The sequence below is a fragment of the Gasterosteus aculeatus genome, chromosome 15 (assembly GCF_964276395.1).
Source record: "Gasterosteus aculeatus chromosome 15, fGasAcu3.hap1.1, whole genome shotgun sequence".
Taxonomy (NCBI): Eukaryota; Metazoa; Chordata; class Actinopteri; order Perciformes; family Gasterosteidae; genus Gasterosteus; species Gasterosteus aculeatus.
This window is the reverse complement of record NC_135703.1, coordinates 842,501-860,000: the sequence shown is the minus strand read 5'-3', so window position 1 is coordinate 860,000 and position 17,500 is coordinate 842,501. Positions and strand designations below refer to the sequence as shown.

The following is a 17,500-nucleotide window of genomic DNA, read 5'->3' as shown; positions in this document are numbered from 1 at the left end:
AACACGAGGCCGCAACACGCTGCGCTGAGCAGAGTGTTGCGGTGTGTGTGTGTGTGTGTGTGTGTGTGCGTGCGTGTGTGTGTGTGCGTGCGTGTGTGTGTGCGCATTAACACCGTCCCGATCCCGCAGCTCTAGACACTAGACATCCCATAATGCCTTGTTATAATCTGCGGAAAGTCGCTATGACAACCGTACGGGGCAGATCCCGAGACGCATTGAGGCAGCTGTGAGATTGGAAGTGACATGAACAATGTGCCCCCCCCCCCCCCCCCCCCCCCCCTCACCTGGAGCAGTGTGTGTGTGTGTGTGTGTGTGTTGAAATATACCTAAAACATCTGTCCAATATCTACAGTCTACAGCCGACCAATCAAAGAGCACGTCAGCGTCACACCTGTTTTCATCAGCAATAACAAACGCACTGCATTCCTTCACAATAAAAGCATTTTGCTTAGAATTCTTTTCATAAATTACACACTTGAATCAATGTCAATGAGATCATTTGAGGAATGATGGAAAAGGTCAAAGGTCGTTACGCCTGGAAAATTAATGGAATATCTGGACAAAGTGTGCCGACAATACTCGTTGTTATAATGACTTTTTCATAGTGGCATCAAACAGGAAGTTCTTCCTCTGTGTGCAATTCAAACGCACTTTCATGTGCGTGTGTGTGTGTGTGTGTGTGTGTGTGTGCGTGTGTGCTATTGATGTGTTTTTGTGTGTGTGTGTTAAGCAGAGACGGAGGGCCGACGCGTTTGCGGCAAATTGGCCTCATTAATCTCCCACTTAATTGATTGTGAGAAGTTTGAGGATGACATTTTAAGAAGCATGGTGGACCGGAGGGGGAGGGGGGGGGAGGGGGGGAGAAGGAAGGGGGGGAGGGTGATTGATTTGGCTAAAACGCAGCGCTAATGAATGCCAGCCAGTCACTTAGGTTGTAGAGACCAGACACTAATTTTAGAGAGATTAGGCCACAGAGGTTGATAACGCCTAATGAAGAGAGAAAGGGGGAGTGGGGGGAGGGAAAGGGGGAGAGCGGTTCTCAAACAGGAAGTGAACACAGTCAGGTCAACTAGCGACGCCTCCATTTGAACAAACTTTATTAGCCATTAGCAACAAACCAACATGGCGTCTGGAGTGCGATTCAGAGCAGATTGGTGTTTGTCGTTCTAAAAGAAAGACAAACACCATGTGGCGTTTGAAGCCGAAGAGGCGTCGGACAGACGGGTGCTGATTAAAAGGAGCGCGATGAACAGTTAGAAGGCGATTGATGAAGAGTAGAAGAGAAGAAGAAGGACAGGATGCAGGTTACTTTCTCTCTGGAAACAACACACTGTTTGTTGAAAATCAAACGTACAGCAGGTGGTGGGGGGAGGGGGGGGGGGGGACAAGGAGCCAAGGAAACAAGGAGAGAGGGAAGGACTGCGGGAGGGATGATGAGTAAAAGACCTGCAGACGAGGAGGCGGAGACGGACGTGTTTGGAAATGATAAAAATCATCTTATACTTCAACAATTAAAAAACGTGACGGTGAACTTTGTGGCTCCTCCTCTCTGCGTCAACAACAAAGAAGCCACGCCCCCTTGCAGACCGTCGCTCTTGATTTGGATCGACCTCGTCTGCTTGGTGTTTTCTGCAGACACACACACGAACACACAGACACACACACAGACACACACAGAGACACACACACAGACACACACAGACACACACACAGACACACACAGAGGCAGGGTGATGGCAGCTGAGGGGCCCCTCCCTGCTTTAATAGATGGTTTATGGTAAATATCTCCACTGTTGTTCACACACACACACACACACACAGTGCAGCATTACTCATGACGGGGAGGCGATGGATCACACACACACACACACAGACACACACACACACACACATGCAGGCGCTACTTTACAGGTCATTTCATTAAGCTGATCATGTTTGTAGAAGTGTTATGAATCAAAACGAGTGACAAAGATTTATTCTAATAAAAGAGTTTTGATAAAAGACAGAATTTAATCAGCATCGTTTCGCTTTAAACTTCCCAATATTTATCTCAATTATTTCAGGTCCTATAAATACTTTTTTCATTTGATTAAATTTCACCTTTATCTTGATCAAAGATTCAGACGCCCAAAAACGTATTTTAAAAATGATTTTTATTGTGAAAATGTTTTCCTGTCGTTTGACTCGTTCAAATTAAATTAATTGCAGTTTAAAGGTTAAACGTTGAATAAAAACACATTTATTCAAATAAAAATTGCGCGGCGTGTTCGATAAGCGCCGGGTGTTTGAGTCCCTTCACCCGCGGACAGATGGGTGGTGCCGGCGCGTTGTCACGGCGATGAGGGGGGAATCAAAGACGACAGCGACCACCTTTTCTGTCAGCGAGTCACTCAAGCTGTCAACCGACAAGAGGAAGGGGGGGAGGGGCTTACTGGACAGGAAGTCTGGGGGAAGAGTGGGAGACGGACAGGAAGTCACTGAACACCTGGTTTTAAAAATATCGATTGAGTTATTGTGTTTTGTCCTATATTATAATGAATTAAGAACTTTAATTAACTTAATTAATTAAGAAAGAAAAAGACAATAAAAGTGTTGCAGTCAGTTAATGCAGAGACAAGAAGGCTCTTTTACTTCCTGTTGTTTAAACATTTTGGGACGATTTTAAGTTAAAAAACGTTCATTCTTAAATGACTCGTGAAATTATAACATTACAACATTGTTATTACAACAATTTGCCCGTTAAAAATATGTATTATTGAGTAAATGAGAGGAAATATTTTTTCTTACTTTCATCGAGATATGAAACATAATTATTTGATCTCATTTCCTGCAACGTTGTCAGTGTAGATTGATCCCGACCGCACAATGTGATTAAAGCGCACACACACACACACACACACACACACACACACACACACACACACACACACACACATACATACACACATGTGCCGGCCGGCCTTCATGATCAGAGGACCCGGCGGCGGCGAGATTAAAGGTCACGTCAGTGAGCGGCGAGCCCGGCATCCCTGATTACCCAGAACCCCCCTCTCCGGCTCCCTGTGAGGTCCGGCAGGTTCATTAGCTGTGGGAGTAACGGCAGAGAGGCGAGAGGGAGGCAGATGGGAACCGATAGAGGAGGTGAGGGATGAAGAACGAAGAGGAGTCGGCTGGTCTGCATCTCTAATTGTTTGATTTTGTAGGCGGGACGGCCTCTTCAAAACAAACACGCTCTTATGCTAATGGCGGCGCGACGGTGCCCTCCTGACAGCGCCTGTTGGGAGGGCGGACTGCTGGATTATGGGGGGAGGGGGTACTGCTGAAGCTGAATATCATTTGGATAATTAAAAACGACAGAGGAAATGGGCTACACGCACACGCACACGCACACACACACACACACACACACACACACACACACGAGCGGCCACTCTGTCTTGACAGGAGAAGGGGGGGGGGCAGGGGGGGAGGTTAGTCCTGATTGCTGTCAATCAAGGGGTCCGGTGGGAGGAGCGCAGAGGCAGGCGGATCGGCGTGAGCTTTGACCCCCTCCCTCGCCCACGTTATGCTGATGTGAGAGAGAGAGAGGGAGAGAGGGAGAGAGGGAGAGAGGGAGAGAGAGGGAGAGAGAGAGAGAGAGAGCTAACCTTGAGAGACAGACGGAATTCCAACAGGCTGAGGGCCAGAGAGAGAAGGAGGAAGAGGAGGAGGAGGATAATGACGAAGAGGAGGAGGAGGATAATGAGGAAGAGGAGGATGATGATGAGGAGGATATTGAGGAGGTGGAGGAGGAGGATAATGAGGAAGAGGAGGATGATGAGGAGGAGGAGGAGGAGGAGGAGGAAGAGGAGGAGGAGGATAATGAGGAAGAGGAGGATGATGATGATGAGGAGGAGGAGGATGAGGAGGAGGATAATGAGGAGGTGGAGGAGGAGGATAATGAGGAAGAGGAGGATGATGATGAGGAGGAGGAGGATATTGAGGAGGTGGAGGAGGAGGATAATGAGGAAGAGGAGGATGATGAGGAGGAGGAGGAGGATAATGTGGAGGAGGAGGAGGATAATGAGGAGGAGGAGGAGGATGAGGAGGAAGAGGATAATGAGGAGGAGGAGGACGGAGGATGATGGAGAGGAGGAAGAGGAGGAGGAAGAGGAGGAGGAGGAGGAGGAGAATGAGGAGGAGGAGGATAATGAGGAGGAGGAGGAGGAGGAGGATGAGGAGGAGGAGGATAATGATGAGGAGGAGGAGGAGGAGGAGGATAATGAGGAGGAGGAGGAGGAGGATGATGATGAGGAGGAGGATAATGATGAGGAGGAGGAGGAAGAGGAGGAGGAGAATGAGGAGGAGGAGGAGGAGAATGAGGAGGAGGAGGAGGATAATGAGGAGGAGGATGAGGATGAGGAGGATGAGGAGGAAGAGGTAGTCCCAGCTGCTTGAGGTCCATCAGGTGGTCTTGTTCCTCCTTCAAGCGTTGAAGCTGACAGCTTGTGGTTGTACGTGTTCTGTCACGCGTTAGTTCATGAGGTCGCGTGTAGAATGAACACGGGGACGAGATGTTGGTTCAATATCTCCTGAAGACAAACCGTCCTCCGGGGGGACAAATCGCACCTCCGTCTGCTCCACTTGGTTGTGCGGTGAATTTTCTTCCTTTATTCATCAAAACACATTTTTCTCGGTTGCCATGGCGACGGAGGCCGAGAGCAGCCTGCGTTACCGTGGAGATGTTTCTCCTTCAGGTAACGTGGACGTACACGTCACGAGACGTAGGACACGCGTCATATTTATATGAGTATGAATATTTAACAATATTTATTTGTTTCCTGTGATCAGAGGAAACAAAGTATCACACAGTAACAACCAAACTACAATCAGATATACATCCTTGTGTGTGTGTGTGTGTGTGTGTGTTGTTGTCGCTCAGTGAGGGTTGTGTAAATTCTTCCCTCCTCTCCAGACGGCGGATACAGCGAATCCGCTCACTCCTGCCAAATAATCCACACGCACACACACACACACACACACACGCACACAGGGAGTCAAAGCGGATTGTGTGGAATCATTTCATTATAAGTTTGTGCGCATGTGGATTAATGGTTTTACTGTCACAGAGAAGACAGGATTTCTCTTCTTCTTCTTCTCTCTCTTCAAGACGCTTTTACTTTGGCGTTCCTCTCCACTTCCTCTCTCCTCCGTCTTTAATTTGATTCTTTCCAAACTTCCTGCTGGTTTTTAAAGACCATCAGCTGGACAAAATAACAGAAACACAAACGGCTAACACGTGTTCAGTCTGTAAATAGTGTGTGTATGCGTGAGCGTGTGTGTGTGTGTGTATATGTGTGTGTGTGTGTGTGTGTGTGTGTGTCTCAGTCATCCTCCATAATCACTACAATCCAACAGAGAAATCTGCTCTAATCAAACAGGAAACGCCTCCATGATTTTTCCGTCTTTCTTCCCGTGTTGTTTTCTCTCACTTCTCAGCAGCAGCTGGCGAGGACGTTCCCCTGAGGCATTGTGGGTAGGGAGGGGAAGGTTATGGCTTCACTCCCACCACCGATCTGTTCCCCTGGTGTGTGTCTGTGTGCGTTGGATTCAAACGGGCCGGCCCGGTTTGGTTTGATCTGGGCTCAGGTACTTTTAGTCTGGTCTGGTTTAGTCTGGTTTAGTCTGGTTTCATTGGGTTAGTCGTGGGTTACTGGTTCCCAGTCTTGAACTGGTCGTGTTGGTCTTTGGTCTCGTCGGCTGTTAACAGACTTATGTTGTTTTTCTTCAGTCTGATCTCGGCTTCTGGTTCTGGATTCTAGCGTTTACATCGGCGGGGGGGCGGGGGGTGGAGGAGGGGGGCGCGGTCCTTGCGGCGTGTCTTTAAACATTTTCACCGTGAGAGTCGGCGTCGTGTCTCGGGGCGTTTGTTTTCCTCTCCTGTACGTGCCTCATCGCTAACTCGGCCGGTTAGAGAGTCAGACGAGCGCAGCGGCTTCCATGCAGCACTTGTACCTCTGTGTGTGTGTCTGTGTGTGTGTGTGTGTGTGTCTTGTTTTGTATAGGTATACCTGAGATGCTGCGCGTGTGTGTGCATTTGGAAATGTCCGTCTACATGATTGTGCGTTTATTTGCCTGAGTGGAGTCAAACTTGAGGAGACAGCGACGGGGTGAGCGGTGCGTTTGAGGTGCGTTTGAGGTGCGTTTGTCAAGAAAAAAACAACCGGGAAGAAGAAGAAGGATGAAGAATGAGGAGATCTTCTGATCTTCTGATGAGGTTGAGAAAAGTCAGGGAGCATTTTATCTACAGAGAAGTGTTGATGAGGAGACGTTGTGGACTTTAGTTTGATCTGGAGAGAAGGTCAAACAGAGACGTGGTTCCATTTCTCTGCTCCCATTGGTCGGAGGGAAACCTGGAAGAGGACGGCGGATTCAAGATGAACACAGAGGCGGTTAGCCTAGCTTAGCATAAATTCTCGGTGAAGAGCTTTCCTTCTCCATGCGTATTCTGGTCTGGACTGATGTTCACGCAAACAGTAAGAGAACAATGATGCACCAGCGTAGCTCAGAGAACGCACGTGGATTCAAATGAACGAATGACAATGAGAGGTTTTTTTATTTGATTTGTTATAAAGGATGGAAGGACTTCCACAACAGCTGCTCCGGCGGAACAATGAGACCTTCATGAAAGCTCTCGTTCCTCATCGCTACGCCGCCATGGTTCCAAAAACTCAATGTTGTCAAATTGAAGTCAAAGGCTCAAATATGAACATAGAAAATATTCAAATTTGCCCACAAATAGTTAGATTAAAAGCTTTTTTATCCACCTTTTAAGTTCAAAAATGATTTTGCTCCCGAATGAGAAAAAAAAGTCCCGTTGCAAACACATTTAAAATATTACATATTTAAATACACATTTGCAGGGTTGAATGACTGGGAGGCTGGAAGTTATTGAATTAAGCCAACAGTCCTCCGCCAATGCAGCGAAGGTTTGATGTGTGTGTCTGAATGTGTGTGTGTGTGTGTGTGTGTTTGTGTTTGTGTGTGTGTCTGGAGTCCATTGACCTTCCTCCATCTATTGTGAGCAGGACAAATATTTAAAATAGATGTCATGTCCTGGACCGCCTCCAATGTACCAGCCTCTGTGTGTGTGTGTTTGTGTGTGTGTGTGTGTGTGTGTGTGTGTGTGTGTGTTAGTTGGAAAACCAAAGCTTGCTCTCTTCCATCACTTCAATTTCTTTCTCTCTCTCTTTTCCTGCACTTCACTCCCCCCCCCCACCCCCCCCCCCCCCCCCCCCCCCGACAGCCACTAATAATAAGGCATGAAGGCCGTCACACCAAATGAAGACAAATGCCGTCCCCTGCTTTGGAATCATAATCTCTCTCTCTCTCTCTGTGTCTTCATGCTCGCTCGCCCACCCTCAGGTCCAGCCTTCATCGTGGCGTTCAGAGGCTCGCACAGATTATGACCAACGTCATATCACAATACATAATGACATAACGAAAATGTCATTTCGCAGCTTGATTTTGTCGGGTAGCGTTCGTATTCCGGTTATTTGAACCTCTTTTTCCAACAACCGGACGGAAGTTTATTTTGAAAAGCCTGAATGAGCGTAGCGAGCGCCGTCGGATTGAGATGTCCACGTGTGGCGAGTCAAAGACCCGATTAGACGACGGCGCGCGTTTAACGTGTCACCGGAAGAAGGATTTCATCCTTTTAGAAGTTAAAATGAATCGACTGAAATCCAGCTGAAGCAATCTGCTCTTTGCTCCACTTTAAACATCAAATCCAATCGAGTCCAGAAGCCTGAATCATGAGACCAAACCAGACCACAAGCTCTGCAGTGGGACATAATTGGAGGAGTGACGCACAACAAATCCCCTCATTAGCATGCGGAGCGCTAACGATGGTCGGCGTGTTCTTCTGGAACGATGAATCACGACTTCAGAATCCGCTTCCTCCGCCACGGATTAACCGCCGCCGCTCGCCTCGTCACCGTGGGGATAATTGATTAAACGAGCATCGTAATTACATTTTCTCTTCCTAATACCGAAGATGTTATCGTGTGTTTTTTATCGTTAAGTTCATCAGGAACTAAGGCGACATTAAAGACAACGCGCGAGCGCTTGATCGCCCGGAATGCTTTTTATTGTTTTTGGAAGCTCTTAAATTCTTTTATTTTGGTGAATAACTGTGTGCGTCTGTGTGTGTGTGTGTGTGTGTGTGTGTTACAGCCCGGTAGTGAAAAGGGGATTGTGATGCCTAGTTGTCCGTGGAAATATTTTCAAAATAAACTTGGTCTTGGAAGAGTATCCTGCCTCCATCCAAGAGATTCACTGCTGTTCTTGAATCACACAACAAACTGTGTGTGTGTGTGTGTGTGTGTGTGTGTGTGTGTGTGTGTGTGTGAAACATCGGTAGTTTAATGGAAACATTAGTCTTCAGAGGGGAGGTCTTTGACGGGATGGTATTCAGAGGGGGGGTCTTTGGCGGGATGGTCTTCAGAGGGGGGGTCTTTGGCGGGATGGTCTTCAGAGGGGAGGTCTTTGACGGGAGGGTCTTCAGAGGGGGGTCTTTGACGGGATGGTCTTCAGAGGGGAGGTCTTTGACGGGATGGTCTTCAGAGGGGGGGTCTTTGGCGGGATGGTCTTCAGAGGGGAGGTCTTTGACAGGATGGTCTTCAGAGGGGAGGACTTTGACGGGATGGTCTTCAGAGGGGAGGTCTTTGACAGGATGCTCTTCAGAGGGGAGGTCTTTGACGGGATGGTCTTCAGAGGGGAGGTCTTTGACGGGATGCTCTTCAGAGGGAAGGTCTTTGGCGGGATGCTCTTCAGAGGGAAGGTCTTTGGCGGGATGCTCTTCAGAGGGGGGGTCTTTGACGGGATGGTCTTCAGAGGGGAGGTCTTTGACGGGATGGTTTTCAGAGGGGAGGTCTTTGACGGGATGGTCTTCAGAGGGGAGGTCTTTGACGGGATGGTCTTCAGAGGGGAGGTCTTTGACGGGATGGTCTTCAGAGGGGAGGTCTTTGGCGGGATGGTCTTCAGAGGGGAGGACTTTGACGGGATGGTCTTCAGAGGGGAGGTCTTTGACGGGATGCTCTTCAGAGGGAAGGTCTTTGGCGGGATGCTCTTCAGAGGGGAGGTCTTTGACGTTTTCCTGAGTGGTTTTCAAGCTGTTTTGTCTAAAGGTTATAACCCCTGAGACAGCGAACTGGGGAGTCTGATGAGACATTTTGAGGCGACGTTGGGTGGAGGTCATTGAGTTAAGGATAGAAAAAGTTATCATGAAAATGATAAACACTGATAAGCTGTTGATCAACGTGATCATAGTCTGTAAAAACTAATAGACCAGAGATGAGAGAAGAAGAGATTAAAGGAGCCGTAAGACCGTGTGTCTGTCTCAGTGTGTGTGTGTGTGTGTGTGTCAATGTCCGTCTGGATGAACAAGTCGACCGATCAATAACCATCTTCATGTCTGACAGCGAGCCGGGACGCACATACACAGAACAGGAAGTGAAAGACAATAGATGGAAGAGTTGATGTTAATAGAACAAAGACAAAGAACTCAAGGCTGAAAGAAGATACTGTGGACAGGAAGTGACCGTATAGGAGGACCTAGGGACGCCTCTTGTAGAGACCTGTCAATCAGCCTGTAGCCCCGCCCTAAAGCGTCCCCTACATCCCCTCCTGTGTACAATGTTTACTGAGGGAATAAATCAAGCAAAGTAGAGTCATTTTCTCATAGACGTCTATGGGACCAGAGGAGTCAAATGAAGCTCTGGCTTCATTTGAAGGAAAAAGAAGTTTCTTTGAAGTCTGTTGAGGAATCTTTAGAGTCAAGTGGATCAACAGAGTCCTTGTGTTTGAGGATGAAGATTTTAGTCTCTTCATTGATAGAAATGTTCTAATATCTGCAGTAAACGGCCACTGAAACACAACAGAGAGAGAGAGAGAGAGGGAGTTGTGGTCAGTCCTGGACCTCTAAGAGACAAACACACACACACACACACACACACACACACACACACACACACACACACACACACACACACACACACACACCTCTTCAGGGAATTAAAGTGATATTGAGCTTTGAGCAATAACTGGAAGAGTGGAATTATTACTCCAGGGCTGTGTGTGTTTGTGTGTGTGTGCGCGCGTGTGTGTGTGTGTGTGTGTGTGTGTGTGTGTGTGTCTTTTGGTCACCTGTCAACTTGTCGATTGTTGCTTTTGATTAAAAACGAGGAGCAGCGACAGTTCTGAGAGTGCAATATCCCTGTGATGCTGTTATCTCTCTCTCTCTCTGTACCTTCCTCCATATATTTTATTCAAACAAGTGTTTTAAATCTTCACGTCACATATTTTTAAAAACTAAATCTCAGTAGTTTTCTGTGAAGATCGAGGTTTATTTTGAAAATACTTTCTTCCCGTCTGGAGCTTGAGTTCCTCTTCGTGGGAGGAAAACACATGGTCCCGTATTGACAATTAATGAGTTCATCCCAAAATTAAATTGAAGTTCCTCCAGTGATGATATTTATATCTCATACGTCAGCGTTGACGGATGTCTCGTTAAATCATTTCTTCTTCTACTGTTACCTTCTAATCGCCATCCTGCCAATATTTGTTGACCTTTCTCAACCGTCCCCTTCCTCCCGTCTCACCCACAGCTCTCCCTCCTCTCTCCTTTATTGACATGTTGACCTGCCCGCATCTTCCTCTTCCTCACTCACTGTCCTTCCTCCCACCCTCTCTTTCTCCCCCTCTCTCCATCTCTCCCCCACCAGAGCCTCATCCTGTGTCCTCCTGGCTCCGGGTTGGTTCATTTGATAGTTCTATCGCCAATCAGCGGGAAGTTGACCTTTTGGACTTGGCGATGATAGCAGGACGCTGTGTGTGTTTGCATGATTGTTTGTTTGTGTTTGTGTGTGTGTGTGTGTGTTGACCTTTGCCTGGAGAATGTCAGCCGGCTCTTGATGCCGCCTTGTCAGTACATTAGCTGGACAGGAAGCAGTTCAACTTGCCAACAGGAAGTTCAAACTCTCCTATTTCTGACCTACGGCGAGCGGCGTCGCGTCAAATGACTTTTACCTGACGGCTCCGTTTCAATCCGTCAGTTTGTCTCCGTCCAAACAGGGAAGAGGAGATTCCGTCTATACGCCTCTGGGAGAGACCTGTCAGTCAGTGTGTAGCCCCGCCCTAAAGCGTCCCCTGCTTCATGGTCTGTTTGACTCTAAATGGACCATAATTCACTAAATGAACATCATGTTGTGTTGAAGAAGACTTGAAACTAGAGACTGAGACATAAACTCATGTTTACAATGTTTACTGAGGGAATAAATCAAGAGAGAAGTAGAGTCATTTCCTCATAGACGTCTATGGGAGCAGAGGAGTCGCCCCCTGCTGGTCACTACAGAGAAGTAGAGTCATTTCCTCATAGACGTCTATGGGAGCAGAGGAGTCGCCCCCTGCTGGTCACTACAGAGAAGTAGAGTCATTTCCTCATAGACGTCTATGGGAGCAGAGGAGTCGCCCCCTGCTGGTCACTACAGAGAAGTAGAGTTATTTCCTCATAGACGTCTATGGGAGCAGAGGAGTCGCCCCCTGCTGGTCACTACAGAGAAGTAGAGTCATTTCCTCATAGACGTCTATGGGAGCAGAGGAGTCGCCCCCTGCTGGTCACTACAGAGAAGTAGAGTCATTTCCTCATAGACGTCTATGGGAGCAGAGGAGTCGCCCCCTGCTGGTCACTACAGAGAAGTAGAGTCATTTCCTCATAGACGTCTATGGGAGCAGAGGAGTCGCCCCCTGCTGGTCACTACAGAGAAGTAGAGTCATTTCCTCATAGACGTCTATGGGAGCAGAGGAGTCGCCCCCTGCTGGTCACTACAGAGAAGTAGAGTCATTTCCTCATAGACGTCTATGGGAGCAGAGGAGTCGCCCCCTGCTGGTCACTACAGAGAAGTAGAGTCATTTCCTCATAGACGTCTATGGGAGCAGAGGAGTCGCCCCCTGCTGGTCACTACAGAGGATGCAGCTTTAACTCATGAAGCTGACAATAACACACTTTACTTTATTAAACACTCCTGGTAAACGATACCATAGATGTCCATTAAATAAATTGACATCTATGATTCGTCCCCATTTTAAAGAGCAGAATGTCAGTTTTAAACTTCGTCGTCACTTTGCAGACCTTCATTGTGAAAAAAAGGGAAGCAGCCGTAGGAAATAAATACAAGCGAGTGTTTTGTTTGCAGCAGCTTTGTTGTCCCGGGTGCATTACACGCCTTCCACCCGCTGCTAACGTGTCATCTGCGAGCTGAGTGGGGGGGTCGGGGGGGTTGCTCCGTACTGAGCCATATGCGATGCTTTATTAACGCCGCCGCCTCTTATCACACATCCTCCTGCTGGAGAAACTAGAGATTACATTCTGTCACGTGATGGATGTGGATATTAATGTTAACATTCACCTTTAAGCGGGTTTCACCCTCACGATCTCATGTGTCTGATTCTCGGAGGAGCCCCTGAAGGCAACATCAACTCTTCTCTTCCTCCTTCCTTTCCCCCTATTTCTCTTTCTGGTCCTTTATTTTGACCTCGCTTCTCACGTTATTCTTCTTTTAGTGTTTTTTTCAAGCACTTCCTTCCTTTCTTTCTTGTTTCTCATCATATTTATTCTTCTCAACATTAGAAGAAGAGGTTTTAATGTGACGTTCTGATCTGTTTTATGAGGATAAATTGCTTTTGGCCACACGTGGATTTAGAGTCATTTGTTGTTCTTTGTTTCCTCGGTTCTTAATGTGTTGTTTCGTAGATATCACGACCCCCCTCCTCTTATTTTCTCTCCCTTTTGCGATTAATTTGTTCTCTTTGTCTCTGACACACACACACACACACACACACACACACACACACACACACACACACACACACACACACACACAGTCTACTTTTACATTTGTCATTAGAAGCCAGAGAGCTGGACAGTAACATTTAAACCCAGTGGTTAAAAAATAGCCTCATCTGTTGTGTGTGTGTGTGTGTGTGTGTGTGTGTGTGTGTGTGTGTGTGTGTGTGTGTCTGTGTGTGTGAGGGCGATCGATGCAGTAATCTGTGGGGGTGGAGGCAGAGGGAGGGAGCCATTCAGCAGCGCCCACTAATCAATCGCAATTCTTTCTTTAGCTGTCTAAACGCCCAGATTTAGACATTTGTGTGTGTGTGTGTGTGTGTGTGTGTGTGTGCTCTCTGTGGACTCCTCTCGGTGTGTGTATGTGTGTGTGTGTGTGTGCTCTCTGTGGACTCCTCTCGGTGTGTGTGTGTGTGTGTGTGTGTGTGTGTGTGTGTGTGTGTGTGTGTGTCCTCTGAGGAGCAGGAGGGGAAGCGTCAAACTGTTGTGACCCTCGCAGCACTGACGATGTCACTCATTCACGCGTGTGGAAACGTGTCTCACGATGAAACGTCGTCGTCTCACGTGTGAGTCGGACACGTTCACCAACAACTTCACTTTGATTAAGAAAATATTTAGCCGCTTAATTTACGGCTCCAACTGTTATAAATGATGCTGAAATGACATCAACGCGCTGTGAGGAGGCGCCTCTGTCAGTCTGTACACACACACACACACACACACACACACCAATACCATCCATCCACACACAGAAGGAAATAAATAAGTGTACAATCAAAATTGCAATTACCTGCAGAATTTGTGAAGGGTAAACAAATCTGTGCCCCCCCCCCTCAGACACACACACAGGCGTTAGCGTCCTAGTTAGCATGCTGAAATGAATACAGTTAGATCCAAAGCAATTTCCTTTTATTTATCTTAGTAGCTGTGCATAAATAAAGGCAAGGGCATCCAGGCAATTAGCATAATTACTGTGAGGCGGTCAGACGCTGTGATAAAGACACACACAAACACACAAAAGGTGTGTGTGTGTCAGAGGAGAGTCTGTGAGCATGTTGGTGTGCGGCTTTATTAACCTGTGTGCGTGTGTGACGTTTGCTGTCTGCATGCCACACACACACACACACACACACACACACACACACACAATAAACCATTAAAACCATTCAAGCACACACACATGTAGTCATGTGCACTAACCACACACACAAACGCGTGTGCTTATAATATGCAAATAATGGAAATACAACAAAGGTAATGCAACCAGTATCCCACCCAGCGGGCTGGTCAGTGGGTTCTGGGCTCACTGCTGCTTCCTGCTGGTTCCACTGGTCCCACCATCAGGTGGAATGTTTGCTCATGGGAGGAGACGGGTTCATCTCGCTCTGCTCTGATTGTTTTCACGAGGGACCTTATAGCCTAAAATATCCCCTGCTTTATGGTCTACTAGAGACCTGTCAATCAGCGTGTAGCCCCGCCCTAAAGCGTCCCCTGCTTTATGGTCTGTTTGACTCTGAATGGACCATCAGTCACTAAATGAACATCATGTTGTGTTGAAGAAGACTTGAAACTAGAGACTGAGACATAAACTCATGTTTAGAGAGGAGTCGCCCCCTGCTGGTCACTACAGAGAAGTAGAGTCATTTCCTCATAGACGTCTATGGGAGCAGAGGAGTCGCCCCCTGCTGGTCACTACAGAGAAGTAGAGTCATTTCCTCATAGACGTCTATGGGAGCAGAGGAGTCGCCCCCTGCTGGTCACTACACAGGATGCAGCTTTAACACGTGAAGCTCCTTCACTCTCCAGAATCTAGAGATGTGGACAGTTTGCAGGTTATTGTCGTCCTCTGTCCAGCAGGTCACAGCGATCCGACTCATGAAACATGCTCCTCGTCTAATAAACCTCCACCAGCCCTCCGCCCTCTTAGCTGTGAACAACCACAGCTTCACTGCTCATCTCCATCTCAACCTGCCGTATAAAACCGGTTGAGGAGGGCTCTCCGGCTCCTCGGTGATTCAGAGCGTGTCAGCTACACCGCCCTACACCGACCTTTGTGCGTCTCACAACCCTCCGCCGACCTCTAGCGGAGATCCACTGGCTGAACTACCAATTACCTATTTATCATATTTTCATTTTCCTCTGCTACACGGCCGAGGGGATTGTTGTACTTTTACTGTACTGGGTCGTCATAGTCGCTGATCTTTCTTTTCTTGAACTACTATGAAGGACTGTATCAGAGGTTTCTTCCAGATGAATGCATGTAAACAGTACAGGTTGGTGGTTCGATTCCAGGCTGCCCCTTGTTCCATGTTGAAGTGTCCCTGAGCAAGACACCAAACCCCTAATTGCTCCCCGGGCAAAAATGTGAAAAAAGCTGAAAAAATGAAATGTATTCACTTCATTAAATAAGTCGGGCAGTCTGTTAATAATAAATAAAAACATAACTAAATTAATGATACATGTTAGTAAGACAAACACACAAGAAATTAACACTTTTTCAAAGATCAATCTGACTTCAAAATAAGAGTCTATTTGGTGAAAGTTTGTTTATTTTATTGAATAAGTCAAAAAACTACACAATTGAATGCAATTACGTAAATCAATAATATATAGTAAATCAAACAAATTATTATGAAAATCCTACTTTAAAATACATTTTTTTAATAATTGCGTGAATAATTAGTCCAACTTATGAGTAAGTTTCCAACGAATCTAGTTCCAAAATAAAAGCAAACCACCTCAGAGTTTGGCTCATACTGAACATTCCAACGTGGACTATCAAAATAAAAGCCCTGTAAAATGTCATGTTCCTTCCTGCTGTGTTCAGATTAGTTCACTAGAATCAACAGGAATTTTATTTGAGATAAAACATGAAATATGCGGATTTATGTTGTGTTGCAGCGTTGCCTTAAACCACAGGGTGTGTATTTGTGTGTGTGGCATCTCCTGTGTAATATGCTTCCTATAATATTAACATACAGATATTTAATTGGCCTTTTTTATCTTCTCTTCTTCCTCTCTCGCTCTCTCTCAAACAATTAATATTGACAGATAACAGGGGATGCAGCCCTGCATACGTATAGAGTGGATAACACACACACACACACACACACACACACACACACAGCACCGGCGTATCGACAGCAGCAACAGCAGGGAACCACATGTAATTAACCTGCCCGACCTCAGGAGTATTAGTGCTTTTGTGTGTGTGTGTGCGTCTGTGTGTTTGAATCAGTGTCTTGTGCTCAAGGAGTCGAGTGTTCTGCCATGATCTTCACATTACGACAGCATTAGACACGCTCTGATCTGTGTGTGTCTGTGTGTGTGTGTCTGTGTGTGTGTGTGATTTCGCTCCTGAAGTCGATGTTGCGCCGTGCTAGTCTTATAAGTACAGCATTAGACACACCTTGATGTGTGTGTGTGTGTGTGTGTGTGTACTAGACCTACCTGTCTACATATCTGATGCTATCAGACCTCCTGTGTAGTATTGCAGTACTATGGAAGTATACAGTACTTCCACTGTTGCAGATGTGTGTATTTTCTCTCTCCTGTGTGATTTGAGTGTAGAAATGCTCTCATCCTGCTTCTACCAATCCCACAATGCAATGCTGCACAGTACTCCAGTCATGTGACTTTGCAGCGCTCCTGAGATCACAGGTCACATGACCAGTCAGCTGATCTCAGGTAAATATCGTCTCCAGACACCTTAGAGACAAAAAGACTTGTGTCTGAGTTCCTCTCGTGGTTCAGAAGCATCGGAACCTCGAGATGTTTTAACTGAATGATACTAATGAGATGAGATACTAATGATACTAATGAGATGAGATACTAATGATACTAATGAAATGTAACGTATCACCAGAGGCCTGGTGATACGTTAAAGCAGCGCTTTATTATCACGTGTGTGTCAATTAAACGTTTCTTTCTCTGCTTTCAGTCTCTGGACGGGTTTGTTTTTGCACTGAACAAGGAGGGACGCTTCCTGTACATCTCTGAGACCGTCTCCATCTACCTGGGACTGTCACAGGTGAGCCCTGGACCCGTCTGTCTCTGTCTCCCGTCCCTCTCTCCACCATCATTACCAAAGACAACTCCCAACAAATTAAGGCTCATTTCAAATCTCATCAGCTCGTCTGACGCTGTTTGATTTGTGCAGCGAGCGACGACGCATATTTTATTCCTGTTGGTGTGTGTCTGTGTGTGTGTGTGTGTGTGTGTCGGGGACACTTCATTGTACCTCGCGTGTCGGCTTGATAACGACCTGTGCGTCTCAATTGGTTCACTCTCAGCGGGTCGGGTTAATAGAGACAGGCGTCCATCATGGAGGTGGACAGGTCGACCTTGGAGGTGTTAATACGTTGGTATTGAGCCTGTCTGTGTGTGTCTGTGTGTGTGTGTGTGTGTATTTCAGTGTGATGATGAAGAACTCACGTCTTAATGTTGGTAACGTTCACATATGTAACTTAGTTGTTTTTGGCAATTATGAAATATAGTCGTCAGCCTTCAGACCCAAACTTGTCTCACACGCCATGATGTCATCGTCAGAAAGGTCAAACAACATTCAGAGCTTGTCTGTCAAATTGTTAACTGTCTCGGACTCACGTTACTTGAACC

At 46.8% G+C, this 17,500-nt stretch overlaps 1 protein-coding gene across 3 annotated transcripts in view; it reads left to right on the top strand.

Annotated features, from left to right (window-relative positions):
• Nucleotides 1-17,500, top strand: part of npas3 (neuronal PAS domain protein 3) — a 136,753-nt gene that overhangs the window by 81,480 nt on the left and 37,773 nt on the right. For all 3 annotated transcript variants that reach the window (XM_078089191.1, XM_078089193.1, XM_078089192.1), the window contains one exon: nucleotides 16,824-16,913. In XM_078089191.1, the coding sequence (XP_077945317.1) occupies nucleotides 16,824-16,913 (90 nt within the window). The remainder of the gene's footprint in view (nucleotides 1-16,823; nucleotides 16,914-17,500) is intronic.